The sequence below is a fragment of the Oncorhynchus mykiss genome, chromosome 13 (assembly GCF_013265735.2).
Source record: "Oncorhynchus mykiss isolate Arlee chromosome 13, USDA_OmykA_1.1, whole genome shotgun sequence".
NCBI classification, from domain to species: Eukaryota; Metazoa; Chordata; class Actinopteri; order Salmoniformes; family Salmonidae; genus Oncorhynchus; species Oncorhynchus mykiss.
The window spans coordinates 53,237,467-53,251,541 of NC_048577.1; the positions used below are offsets into that span (position 1 = coordinate 53,237,467).

Sequence of the window (14,075 nt, forward strand, 5' to 3'; positions counted from 1 at the left end):
GCAGTAGCAGTAGTAGCAGCAGCAGTAGTAGTAAATAAATACAATTGGATTTGATTTAGTAGAATCAATCAATCAAATGTATTTATAAAGCCCTTTTATATCAGCCGATGTCACAAAGTGCTATACAGAAACCCAGCCTAAAACCCCAAACAACAAGCAATGCAGATGTAGAAGCACGGTGGCTAGGAAAAACTCCCATGAAAGGCAGGAACTAAGGAAGAAACATAGAGCGGAACCAGACTCTGAGGGGTGGCCTGACCTCTTCTGGCTGTGCCGGGTGGAGATTATGACAGTACATGGCCAAGATGTTCAAACGTTCATAGATGATCAGCAGGGTCAAATAACAATAACCACAGTGGTTGTAGAGGGTGCAACAGGTCAGCACCTCAGGAGTAAATGTCAGTTGGCTTTTCATAGCCGAGCATTCAGAGTTAAAGACAGCAGGTGCGGTAAAGAGAGAGTCGAAAACAGCAGGTCTGGGATAAGTTAGCACATCCGGTGACCAGGTTCCATAGCCGCAGGCAGAACAGTTGAAACTGGAGCAGCAGCACGACCAGGTGGACTAGGGACAGCAGGCCAGGTAGTCCTGAGGCATGGTCCCAGGGCTCAGGTCCTCCGGGAGGAGAGGGAGAGAGAGAGAATTAGAGGGAGCATACTTAAATTCACAAAGGACACAGGATAAGACAGGAGAAATACTCCAGATATAACAGACTGACCCTAGTCCCCCGACACATAAACTATTGCAGCATAAATACTGGAGGCTGAGACAGGAGGGGTCGGGAGACACTGTGGCCCCGTCCGACGATACCCACGGACAGGGCCAACCAGGCAGGATACAACCCCACCCACTTTGCCAAGGCACAGCCCCCACACCACTAGAGGGATATCTTATCACCTCTGGGCCAGACTACACTCAATCATAGGACCTACTGAAGAGATTAGTCTTCAATAAAGACTTAAAGGTCGAGACCGAGTCTACGTCTCTCATTCCATAAAAATTGAGCTCTATAGGAGAAAGCCCTGCCTCCAGCTGTTTGCTTAGAAATTCTAGGGACAATAAGGAGGCCTGCATCTTGTGACCATAGCGTGCGTGTAGGTATGTACGGTAGAACCAAATCGGAGAGATACAGTTGAAGTCGGAAGTTTACATACACCTTAGCCAAATACATTTTAACTCAGTTTTTCACAATTCTTGACATTTATTCCTAGTAAAAATGTTCTGTCTTAGGTCAGTTAGGATTACCACTTTATTTTAAGAATGTGAAATATCAGAATAATAGTAGCGAGAATTATTTATTTCAGCTTTTATTTCTTTCATCAAATATCATTTCCAAATCAAATCAAATTTACATCAGCTGATATCTCAAAGTGCTGTACAGAAACCCAGCCTAAAACCCCAAACAGCAAGCAATGCAGGTGTAGAAGCACGGGGGATAGGAAAAACTCCCTAGAAAGGCAATAACCTAGGAAGAAACCTAGAGAGGAACCAGAGGAACCATCACATTCCCAGTGGGTCAGAAGTTTACATACACTCAATTGGTATTTAGTAGCATTGCATTTAAATAGTTTAACTCCGGTCAAACGTTTTGGGTAGCAAGCTTCAAGCTTCCCACAATAAGTTAGGTGAATTTTTGCCCATTCCTTCTGACAGAGCTGGTGTAATGCAGTCAGGTTTGTAGGCCTCCTTGCTCACAAATTAAATATGGGATTGAGGTCAGGGCTTTGTGATGGCCACTCCAATACCTTGACTTTGTTGTCCTTAAGCCATTTTGCCACAACTTTGAAAGTATGCTTAGGGTCATTGTCCATTTGGAAGACCCATTTGCGACCAAGATTTAACTTATTGACTGATGTCTTGAGATGTTGCTTCAATATATCCACATAATTTCCCTTCCTCATGTTGCCATCTATTTTGTGAAGTACACCAGTCCCTCCTGCAGCAATGCACCCCCACAACATGATGCTGCCACCCCTGTGCTTCAGGGTTGGAATGGTGTTCTTCTACTTGCAAGCCTCCCCCTTTTTCCTCCAAACATAACGGTAGTCATTATGGCCAAACAGTTCTATTTTTGTTTCATCAGACCAGAGGACATTTCTCCAAAAAGTACGATCTTTGTCCCATGTGCATTTGCAAACCGTAGTCTGCCTTTTTTATGGCGGTTTTGGAGCAGTGGCTTCTACCTTGCTGAGCGGACTTTCAGGTTATGTCGATGTAGGACTCGTTTCATTGTGGATATAGATACTTTTGTACCTGTTTTCTCCAGCATCTTCACAAGGTCCTTTGCTGTTGTTCTGGGATTGCTTTGCACTTTTCGCAGCAAAGTACGTTCATCTCTAGGACACAGAACGCGTCTCCTTCCTGAGCGGTATGACGGCTGCATGGTCCCATGGTGTTTATACTTACATACTATTGTTTGTACAGATGAATGTGGTACTTTCAGGCGTTTGGAATTTGCTCCCAAGGATGAACCAGACTTGTGGAGGTCTACAATTATCTTGGTCGAGGTCTTGGTCGATTTATTTTGATTTTCCCATGATTTTAAGCAAATAGGCACTGAGTTTGAATGTAGGCCTTGAAATACATCCACAGGTACACCTCCAATTGACTCAAATTATGTTAATTAGCCTACCAGAAGCTTCTAATGCCATGACATCATTTTTTTTAATTTTCCAAGCTGTTTAAAAAGGCACAGTCAACTTAGTGTATGTAAACTTCTGACTCACTGGAATTGTGATACAGTGAATTATAAGTGAAATAATCTGTCTGTAAACAATTGTTGGAATAATGACTTGTGTCGTGCACAAAGTAGATGTCTTAACCGACTTGCCAAACCTATAGTTTGTTAACAAGAAATTTGTGGAGTGGTTGAAAAAAAAAATTCCCCCTTTTTCTCCCCAATTTCGTGGGATCCAATAGTTTTTAGTAGCTACTATCTTGTCTCATCGCTACAACTCCCGTACGGGCTCGGGAGAGACGAAGGTTGAAAGTCATGTGTCCTCCGATACACAACCCAACCAAGCCGCACTGCTTCTTAACACAGCGCCATCCAACCCGGAAGCCAGCCGCACCAATGTGTTGGAGGAAACATTGTGCACCTGGCAACCTTGGTTAGCGCGCACTGCGCCCGGCCCGCCACATGAGTCGCTGGTGCGCGATGAGACAAAGATTTCCCTACCGGCCAAACCCTCCCTAACCCGGACGACGCTAGGCCAATTGTGCGTCGCCCCACGGACCTCCCGGTCGCGGCCGGTTACGACAGAGCCTGGGCGCGAACCCAGAGTCTCTGGTGGCGCAGCTGGCGCTGTGAAAAACAAGTTTTAATGACTCCAACCTAAGTGTATGTAAACTTCCGACTTCAACTGTAGGTAGGAGCAAGCCCATGTAATGCTTTGTAGGTTAGCAGTAAAACCTTGAAATCAGCCCTAGCCTTAACAGGAAGCCAGTTTAGAGAGGCTAGCACTGGAGTAATATGATACATTTTTGAGGTTCTAGTCAAGATTCTAGCAGCCTTGTTTAGCACTAACTGAAGTTTATTTAGTGCTTTATCTGGGTATCCGGAAAGTAGAGTATTGCAGTAGTCTAATCTAGAAGTGACAAAAGCATGGATTAATTTTTCTGCATCATTTTTGGACAGAAAGTTTCAGACTTTTTAAATGTTGCTTAAATGGAAATGATCTTGATATGTTCGTCAAAAACGCAGAGGTCCTTCAGTTTTATTTGAGACGACTGTACAACCATCAAGATTAATCGTCAGATTCAAATCAAATCAAATCAATTTTTATTTGTCACATACACATGGTTAGCAGATGTTAATGCGAGTGTAGCGAAATGCTTGTGCTTCTAGTTCCGACAATGCAGTAATAACCAACAAGTAATCTAGCTAACAATTCCAAAACTACTACCTTATACACACAAGTGTAAAGGGATAAAGAATATGTACATAAAGATATATGAATGAGTGATGGTACAGAGCGGCATAGGCAAGATACAGTAGATGGTATTGAGTACAGTATATACATATGAGATGAGTATGTAAAAAAAGTGGCATAGTTAAAGTGGCTAGTGATACATGTATTACATAAAGATGCAGTAGATGATATAGAGTACAGTATATACGTAGACATATGAGATGAATAATGTATGGTATGTAAACATTATATTAGGTAGCATTGTTTAAAGTGGCTAGTGATATATTTTACATCATTTCCCATCAATTCCCATTATTAAAGTGGCTGGAGTTGAGTCAGTGTGTTGGCAGCAGCCACTCAATGTTAGTGGTGGCTGTTTAACAGTCTGATGGCCTTGAGATAGAAGCTGTTTTTCAGTCTCTCGGTCCCAGCTTTGATGCACCTGTACTGACCTCGCCTTCTGGATGATAGCCGGGTGAACAGGCAGTGGCTCGGGTGGTTTTTGTCCTTGATGATCTTTATGGCCTTTCTGTGACATCGGGTGGTGTAGGTGTCCTGGAGGGCAGGTAGTTTGCCCCCGGTGATGCGTTGTGCAGACCTCACTACCCTCTGGAGAGCCTTACGGTTGTGGGCGGAGCAGTTGCCGTACCAGGCGGTGATACAGCCCGACAGGATGCTCTCGATTGTGCATCTGTAGAAGTTTGTGAGTGATTTTGGTGACAAGCCAAATTTCTTCAGCCTCCTGAGGTTGAAGAGACGCTGCTGCGCCTTCTTCACAATGCTATCTGTGTGGGTGGACCAATTCAGTTTGTCTGTGATGTGTACGCCAAGGAACTTAAAACTTACTACCCTCTCCACTACTGTTCTATCGATGTGGATAGGGGGGGGCTCCCTCTGCTGTTTCCTGAAGTCCACAATCATCTCCTTAGTTTTGTTGACGTTGAGTGTGAGGTTATTTTCCTGACACCACACTCCGAGGGCCCTCACCTCCTCCCTGTAGGCCGTCTCGTCGTTGTTGGTAATCAAGCCTACCACTGTTGTGTCGTCCGCAAACTTGATGATTGAGTTGGAGGCGTGCGTGGCCACACAGTCGTGGGTGAACAGGGAGTACAGGAGAGGGCTCAGAACGCACCCTTGTGGGGCCCCAGTGTTGAGGATCAGCGGGGTGGAGATGTTGTTGCCTACCCTCACCACCTGGGGGCGGCCCGTCAGGAAGTCCAGTACCCAGTTGCACAGGGCGGGGTCGAGACCCAGGGTCTCGAGCTTGATGACGAGCTTGGAGGGCACTATGGTATTAAATGCCGAGCTGTAGTCGATGAACAGCATTCTCACATAGGTATTCCTCTTGTCCAGATGGGTTAGGACAGTGTGCAGTGTGATTGAGATTGCATCGTCTGTGGACCTATTTGGGCGGTAAGCAAATTGGAGTGGGTCTAGAGTGTCAGGTAGGGTGGAGGTGATATGGTCCTTGACTAGTCTCTCAAAGCACTTCATGATGACGGAAGTGAGTGCTACAGGGCGGTAGATCTCTTTGTTTCTTTGGACCTAGAACTAGCATCTCTGTTTTGTTCAAGTTTAAAAGCAAAACATTTGCCCCCATTCACTTCCTCATGTCTTAAACACAGGCTTCTAGGGAGGGCAATTTTGGGGCTTCACCATGTTTCATCGAAATGTACAGCTGTGTTTCGTCACAAAAGTAAACTTTATGAAAGTAAACTTTATGTTTACCTCACCAATAGTGACCCTAAAACGGAACCTTGAGGAACACCGACACTTACAGTTGATTTGTCAGAGGACAAACCATCCACAGAGACAAAATGATATATTTCTGACAGATAAGATCTAAACCAGGCCAGAACTTGTCTGTGTAGACCCATTTGGGTTTCCAATCTCTCCAAAAGAATGTGGTGATCGATGATGTCAAAAGCAGCACTAAGGTCTAGGAGCACGAGGACAGATGCAGAGCCTTGGTCTGACGCCATTAAAAGGTAATTTACCACCTTCACGAGTGCAGTCTCAGTGCTATGATGGGGTCTAAAACCAGACTGAAGCATTTTGTATACATTGTTTGTCTTCAGGAAGGCAGTGAGTTGCTGCGCAACAGCTTTTTCTAAAAATTTTGAGAGGAATGGGAGATTCGATAAGGTTGATTCGTTTTTTACATTTTCTGGGTCAAGGTTTGACTTTTTTCAAGAGAGGCTTTATTACTGCCACTTTAAGTGAGTTTGGTTCACATCCGGTGGATAGGGAGACGTCTATTATGTTCAACATAGGAGGGCCAAGCACAGGAAGCAGCTCTTTCAGTAGTTTAGTTGGAATAGGGTATGCAGCTTGAAGGTTTAGAGACCATGACTATTTTCATGAATGTGTCAAGAGACATAGTAGTAGTAGCAGTAGTAGCAGCAGTAGGTTTTTGTAGTAGCACTACACATCTGATATAAGCTTGATCATTTGTTTATGATTTGAATCAACTGTGTAGTGCTAGGGCAAAAGTGGAAAACTGATTGAATTTGCAAAAAGTCATCGGTGTAAGGGTATTTTGCATTTTTTAACCTAAATCCAATGACATGGTGACATTTTTGGTTGATTTCATGTTGAATTGACATTATTTGACAACATCAAAAATACTTTGAACTGTACCTGGTGGGTTGTCATTGCTCAATCAACTCATTTAATGTGGCTCCAGACATGGAGGCTGCATGACTTAGAGCTGGGGAACTGGAAGGACATTTACGTAACTCCATGTCTGCTCGTTTCAACAGAAAGCTCCACCTGTTTTTCTGACGGCCGCAGCTCTGACTACCATGTATAGGGTCTGGATTACATCAATGATGCCGCCAGCTCTCATTCTCTCACACTCTCTTTCTGTTGCTATCCCTCCTCTTTCTCTGTCCCTGTTTCTACCCCCTCTCTCTTTCTCTGACCCCCTTTCTCTCTCTCTCTGACCCCCTTTCTCTCCCTCTAAGCCTAGTCACTTTTTCTTCCTCCCTCCCTTTCTTCCCCATCCCTCCCTGTCTCCCCTCTCTCGCTCTCCTAGAATCAGAGCGGGGGTGATGACGTCCAGTGATACTAGAGCCTGTGGGGGGAGACCAGACGGACGAGGCTCAGGAGAGCAGAGCAGGGTGATAATCCATCAAAGGCATCCCCAGAACTGCTTGTCCCCAACACACATATTTCTATTACAAGCACATGTGCACACAAATGCTCACGTACAAGTGCATGCACACACACACACACACTTACTGTATATCCAAAACCATCTGTGAACTTTATTAGGGCCAATCTACCAAGTGCAGCTGACAGGCAACAGTGCGCAGATACTTGGTGAGCTAACCTCCGAGGATCGTGGTATGCCACCAGGGTTAAAGTGCTCTCTGTGTACCCACCGGCATGTTAGTTCTACTTATAAATTGGGTGGTTCGAGCCCTGAATGCTGATAGTCTGACAGCCGTGGTATACCAGAACTTATACCACAGGTGTGACAAAACATTTGATTTTACTGTTGGTAACCAGTTTATAATAGCAATAAGGCACCTCAGGGGTTTGTGGTATATGGCCAATATACCACAGCTAAGGGCTGTGTCCAGGCACTCCTCGTTGTGTTGTACAGAAGAACAGCCCTTAGCCATATTGGTTATATACACCACACCTCCTCGGGCCTAATTGCTTAATTATGACACCAGCAGCAGTGGCAGCAACAACAACATGAGAAACAGAAACAGAAGACAATCCATTCTGGTTGAAACCATGATACCAAGTACATGAATAGTCCCAACAGGACCTCAACATAGATCACTTTTGGAAGAATCAAACAAGCAACATACACTTCCTTTTCAGACCAGCATTAATCACATAAGAATTTCATTCTCATTCTGTTCATTCCATGAGATTCATTTTGTCATCACAAGTCAGCAATCATAGTTATCCAATGATCCGTCACCTCAGGACACTGGGTGAAAAATGATTGAGAGCATTTAGAATAGCATGCAGTTGGCCACTGTGTAGAAGCCTTTGCTGCCTCTTCAAAGTGGCTATTGTTATGCTATAGTACCCAAAATGCTCAGTAGATCCACTACAAAATCAGTATAGATGAAGGGTAGGAAATAAAAGTGTTATCCCAAAAATAAATGTGACTGAATTTACTCTGGAGACCACACACATCTTTGCATTCTAAAACATTATTTGACTAAACAACTGGCAGGCTGCAGCGTTCAAAGACGGGCCTGTTGGCTAGTAGAGCTAACATGTACAGTGCACTAATATAAACACCTCAGCTCTCAGTAGGCTAACTGACACAGAGGTGACATGCTAAGGTCTGGGATGACAGCAGGCTTAACCCCACTATCCATATGCCTAATAGGCCCAGGAAGCACATGGACTGACTCCACCGTAGTATGTAGACTCAGAACCAGCAGAAGGCTGAGGATAACAGACAGTCGGAATGGAATACATGTGCAGGGTATATCAAATCTCCGGTAAAAAGGGAATACCCTCGTTGGCTCTTTTTGCGTAGCTAGGTTTTAAATGTTGATGGAAATGTATAAAACTGTTAAGTTGTTTTGTCAAGGAAAACCCCACTGGTAATTCTAGACAATAGCGCAGAACACTAATGTTCACCCTGATTCACAGCAATAAGAATACAGAACCCTTCGATATGCCCATTTGATATGCCCAAGACTACCATGTATAGAATATTAATGTGTAACGGTGCAGTCTTACCAATAGCACCATGCTGACATGTCAGTACTTTATATTATGCGAGGCCTTTGCAAATGACAAGTTACACTGCAGGTTTGAGCCATGTGTCGAGAGCAAGGTCTTGAGCCAGTGCACCAGGAGTATGCTGACCAGAGGTAAATTAGACACTTAAGGATAGGCTAGGACTCCTATGGTTATGATAAAGTGTGTGTACTGAACAATTCAATGGCATATGGAAAACTAGATAATATTGCCTTCATACATATGTCCATTGTCCAATCAACAAGACCAGACTACCAATGAGAAGATAGACCAGGGGATATTTTCAAGCTTTTTAATACAAACTTAATAAATGATCAGTTCAGCTTAACATGTAAGACACTGACTCCAAATACTTTGTTATACCGTTTGTTTTATCAAGTATTGCACAATGTAGGTACAAAATTAATATACGATTACATTTTGTCCATAATATAGCAAAAATCTTTAAACTCTTAACAGAAAATACAACTCTTGTTTTTCAAAAAAGCAAATATTCTTAAATCCCACCACTATGGAATATTCTGTACACAATCTTTAGAATAGTCAATGTTTTTTAGAGGGATTCATTTCACAATTTCATTAAAAAAAGAACCTAAAGTCGCTGCAGCCATCACGGATCACTGTAGTAGTAAAAAGATATAAATGCAGTACCATGTCGTAGAAACAATATATACTCTGATATTTTACAAACTCTGTACTAAATTAAATTATACAATTAGAAAAAAGACCAGGAAATCCCACTTATTAATGCCAATCCTTGGAAAATTGGCATGTCCAGTTATGTCTTAAATACTGAAAGAGGCCATGACTTGTATTGTTTTTCTTCTTTATCTTTAAAACAGTCCCGTAAAAAATAATTTCTGTGCTTGGTTGGCAAAAGAAATAATGATGCATGTCGAAGTTTAGGTAACCAAGCTTGGACATCTTGTACTACAAGCTTCATCGTAAAAAAAGATAACTCAAGGGGACAAAGTCATTTCACCCTCAGGCTCATGCGCTTGGACTTGAACACAGATCTTACAGTCGACAACAAGTCACTTTCAATTTTTCCTGGAAATTGTGTTTCCTATTTTATTTTGATGTGCGTTTAGTCTTTTTTTTCCCCATATCACATATCTCTGGTCATTTCTGTGTACTAGTACCTTAGTATCTGTGTACTAATTGGCCATCACTGGCTGGAATTGCTGGTTCGAATACTGCATGTTGTTCAAACTGAAATTCAAGCCGTCCATAAGGGACTTGTCGTTGAGACCTCCGTAGGCCGCAAACATGTCGAAGGCATTGCTGTACTGCAGCGGGCTGAGGCTGAGGGAGCTGTCACCAGGGAATAGGGCACTCGGGCTCCCCTGGCCCTGGAGGTTGGGGAACACAAACTCCTTGGCGTTGGGGCTGAGGGCTGAGGCCTGCTGCTGGCCCAGGCCCAACCCGTACAGAGAGTGCATGGAGGTGGAGATGGCTTTCTGCTTCAGCAGCGTGTTCACATTCAGGCCCAGGTTGGTGGGTGAGGTGCGGGCCACCTTCTGGCCCTGCCCGCCTTGGCCACCGTTGCCGTTCTGGTTGTTGCGGCTGCTGCTCTTCATTTTGGTGGAGCCGAATTTGGTGGCGGCGAAGGTGGCGGTGGTGAAGGTTAAAGGCTGGTTGGAGCGTGGCATGAAGGTGGGGCTGACAGCAGCCGAGTGGCCAAAGGGAGGCGAGGGCGAGCTGGAAGTCGGAGAGGGGCCCACCACAGGCTCGCTGATGGGCATGAAGACCTGGGCCTCAGGGTTGAAACTGTTCTTGATCTCCTTGTCCAGCTCCAGACCACTGGGGCTGCTCTCATTGCTGTCGTCCACGTACAGCACCTTGACGGGCCCCTTCTCCCCGATCTGGTAGGATACCTCGAAGGGGTCGATCCACACACTGAGGTCCTGAGGCAGATTGTGGCGCACATCCTCAATGTCCAGGCCACTCTCTTTGGCTGCCTTCTCTACCACCGGGTCCACCTTCTCCCCTACGTGGATGCACCTGAATCCAGAGCCCTTGTATGGCTTGTCTGGGTACCAGTGGCCCTCATACTTCCCCTTGAGCTGCCTCTCAAGCTCCTCGCCAAAGATGTTGACCCGTCGCCGCGGCAGCTTGTTGTAAAGGTAGGAGATGACGAAGTTGAGGGCTACTTGGATTTCAAGCTGCATAGCTGGCTGCTGAACTGTTCCGGGCGCGAGAAGAGGTGTCGGCAGCTGCGTCCTGTTGAGTTGCTTTACGTATCTGTGGTGGGTGGCGTAGGTGCTTCCAGGCAGGGTAGGGTGTGATGGGTTGGGTCAACACCAGGCAAAAGGAACTAGAGCTTTGTGGAACTGCTCTAAAAACTAGTCGCAAGAGGCATTCTTCCACAAGGTTGAGCGTTGTTTTTTCCTGAAAAAAGAGAAAGATAAAAAATTATTAGCGTATTGTTCAGACAGATATGCAAAACAATAAGACATTAAAAGGCATGAACCATCCCTCCACTAGATACAAGCCATGAAGAATTTGCATTACTTCAGTAACATTAGGTATAATTGGACAACATTTTGTAAATAGGCAACACTTCTCAAAGATGTGGGTGGCAATGTCCTCGCCTACTTGACTGAGGTTGAGTCTACTACTGCAGACTTTGTAAAGGAATGCAATAGAATGCCCTTTAAACGTTAACCCTTTACTTCCCGAGGGAAACATCTAGAATAGAATTGCAGTCCGTCTGAACACTCAAATCAACTAGTATGCTATGACGGATCAAGCGTTCACCTCTTCTCTGTCTTGTTTCAAGTCGCAACGTTTATTTGTCACATGCACAGGATACAGCAGGTGTAAAACAGTAGTGAAACCCTTACTTACAAGCGCTTTCCCGAACAATGCCGTATTCAGTATCAAGGTCTATAGCCTGAATCATCTTTAACGATGCAATGTCACGCTATGGAACAGAACGACCTAATGTATAAATAGCCATGATAAGCAAGGGGGATCTAGTGAATTTGTCTGCATATCTACAACTCAACATGAACAACCTAAAGATTTCACAGTAGATGAAAACGATTTTCAGAATGTTAGAAATCTCCACACAGAAAGAGCTGTGCTGTTTTTTTCTATACGAAGCTATAGAGAAGCACTAGAACTGATCGTGTTACATAATAAATAGCTAGCCTCGTTACAATGTTGCCAACGTCACAGAGTCGCAGTTACATTCGGAAAGGCATACTGCACTTTTTTTTTACAGAACAGTTACATATTAGCAATCAGTCTGGCGATAGAAAAATGTACCCTGTAAATATTGTATCAGATTGGCGGCTCTCAACTCGCACTACTTAGTATGCTGATTAAAATGTAGCAGTAAACGTCGACTAGGCGAGGCAGGGGATATAAAGGTTAGGAGTTGCTATTATCGGAACAGTGTCGACATAAACGGTTCAGCAAAATGTAACAACTAGTCTATTCATTTTGGATATGGCCAAGTACAGAAGAAAATGCAAAATAAGCTGTATCCAATAAACAATCATACTCGGTCATTACGAAATAGACGGTTTTCTGCCCTACAGCGGATGGTTTTGTTCGTTTGAGGCAGTGTGAGCAGCTACCTTTCTGCGGACCTATAAATTACCACTTGATATACTATTAATTCTTTACGACCTGGAGATTTAATAACTGGGCCAAAAAAGAGATTAACACAATTCCATGCATAGCCTATTGCTTCTCCGCAAGTTTCTTCTTTCAATAATTTGACAGTCAGTCTTGATAGTCAAGCAAATGTAGATGACTATTTAGCTCATATCCCGTCTTTCTTTCTCCCACACACGCTTCAGTTAGTTAGGCTACCCCTCCCTAACTTCAGGGACTGACGCAGCAAATCAACTTGATTAAAATCCCCTGCGATATAATCGGGGGTAAATAGTTCATCAAGAATACTGGGCTATAGATGATCGATGGATATCCAATCGAACACGCAAAGAGTAATTGAGCCAAAAGCAATACTTACTTTTTCGTACAAAATAAAAGATTCTCAGTAGTTTTGAAGTACCGTTAGTGCAAATAGAAGTGTAGGGTAGATATAAATACTTTCTTCACATATAATATAATATTAACATAAAAAAGTATTCCAGTACGTGTAGACGTCGATAGGTTATCGTTATTTATTTTGCTTTAGTTTAGATTTTTAGGTTGTTTGGCGTTTTCCCCTTTCAGCAGGCTTGCAGAATGTTTCCCTTCTACCTGGGAGTTTTACAACTTCGTCCCAGTCGGCTGTCATGCGCCTATATTTATAGCTTTCCTCCGCCATGGGCACGAGGTAGGCGGTGATGCGGTTTCAGAGGTCAAAACAATACGAGCACCAAATCTGGGCCTGCAATTGGTCAAATTGGGGAATCCAGCCTGCTGGAAATGTACAAACTCGAAAGTGTATTGGTTAGTTATACTGTCAATCCAAGGCATAAAAATGAAGAGACGCCCATAACAAGAACATTTGCGTCACACTTTTCCTATGTCTCTGACAGCAGACAAAAATATATCGATTATGAAGTCAGACATATGCTAAATTATGTCATTTGCATATAGTATATTTTGATTATGTATTTTCAGTGATGCATAGTTGATAGATTATATGCCTTTGCTTGACGTCCAACATGATTTAGATCAGCGTATCAATCATTTCAGCCGAGATATATCTCCCCTATTGCCTCGACAAGGCTATGATACGGAATACTTGCATTCCAATAGGTTAACTGGTATTGCCAAGTGCTTCCGAATTATTTATTTGACATGTTTTAAAATAATGAGCGAGCAATTTGTTGAGCTGAATACACTCTAACCCATGAAACCGTAATAACCATGCGTTATTACCATGCTAGAGCAAACACAATCTGTTAGATCAGAGAATGGCAGTTCGAAAATGATGAGTAAAAGAAACGGGGGTTGCATTTGGAAATTTCAGTCAAATCTACAGCTCTGTCGGAAAGGACATTCCCAAAGCGGAACGATAATGTTGGAAGCGAAGGGGGTGGGGTTGATCTCCTATCGAGAAAACACTCCGCTGATTGGCTAAAAACGGGGCAGGAGCTCTTTGGTGAATGGTGTGCCCGTATCCAAGGTGCTGATGTAGCAGCCCACGTCATACCTGGGTGGACAGGGCACTCTCGAGTTTCAATTGTACATAGCTAAATATACATTAGCTACGGAGCTCTGGTTTATGTAAGCAAACGTGTACTCACCCTGTATAAATGGCTACACAATGGTTTGACCGTAATGCAAAACAAACTCTTTCCATTCAACAAAATGTAGGTATCTTCACGATCTCTTATGTTGTTGTTATTGCATGTAATTACTCTATAATAAGGAAACGTCAATGTAAAGTGTTACCACCAATAAGAATAATGTGCATACTGCTCATTGCTCTTCACATGATGCACCTATCAGGCTCAGAA

General features: G+C 43.6%; 1 protein-coding gene and 1 long non-coding RNA gene across 2 annotated transcripts in view; one reads left to right on the plus strand and one right to left on the minus strand.

The window, feature by feature from the left end:
* Window positions 1-8,022, plus strand: part of LOC118938324 — a 17,349-nt gene extending 9,327 nt beyond the window's left edge. Inside the window, exon 3 of the long non-coding RNA XR_005035597.1 lies at window positions 6,947-8,022. This is a non-coding gene — a long non-coding RNA (uncharacterized LOC118938324). The remainder of the gene's footprint in view (window positions 1-6,946) is intronic.
* A 905-nt stretch (window positions 8,023-8,927) lies between these two features.
* Window positions 8,928-12,910, minus strand: LOC110538731 (protein Tob1). Its single transcript, XM_036941478.1, has 2 exons — window positions 12,635-12,910; window positions 8,928-11,040 (listed from the first exon to the last, which is right to left on the minus strand). Exon 2 carries the CDS (start codon window positions 10,818-10,820, stop codon window positions 9,807-9,809), a length of 1,014 nt encoding a protein of 337 aa, XP_036797373.1. The 5' UTR covers window positions 10,821-11,040; window positions 12,635-12,910; the 3' UTR covers window positions 8,928-9,806.
* Window positions 12,911-14,075: the final 1,165 nt, after the last annotated feature.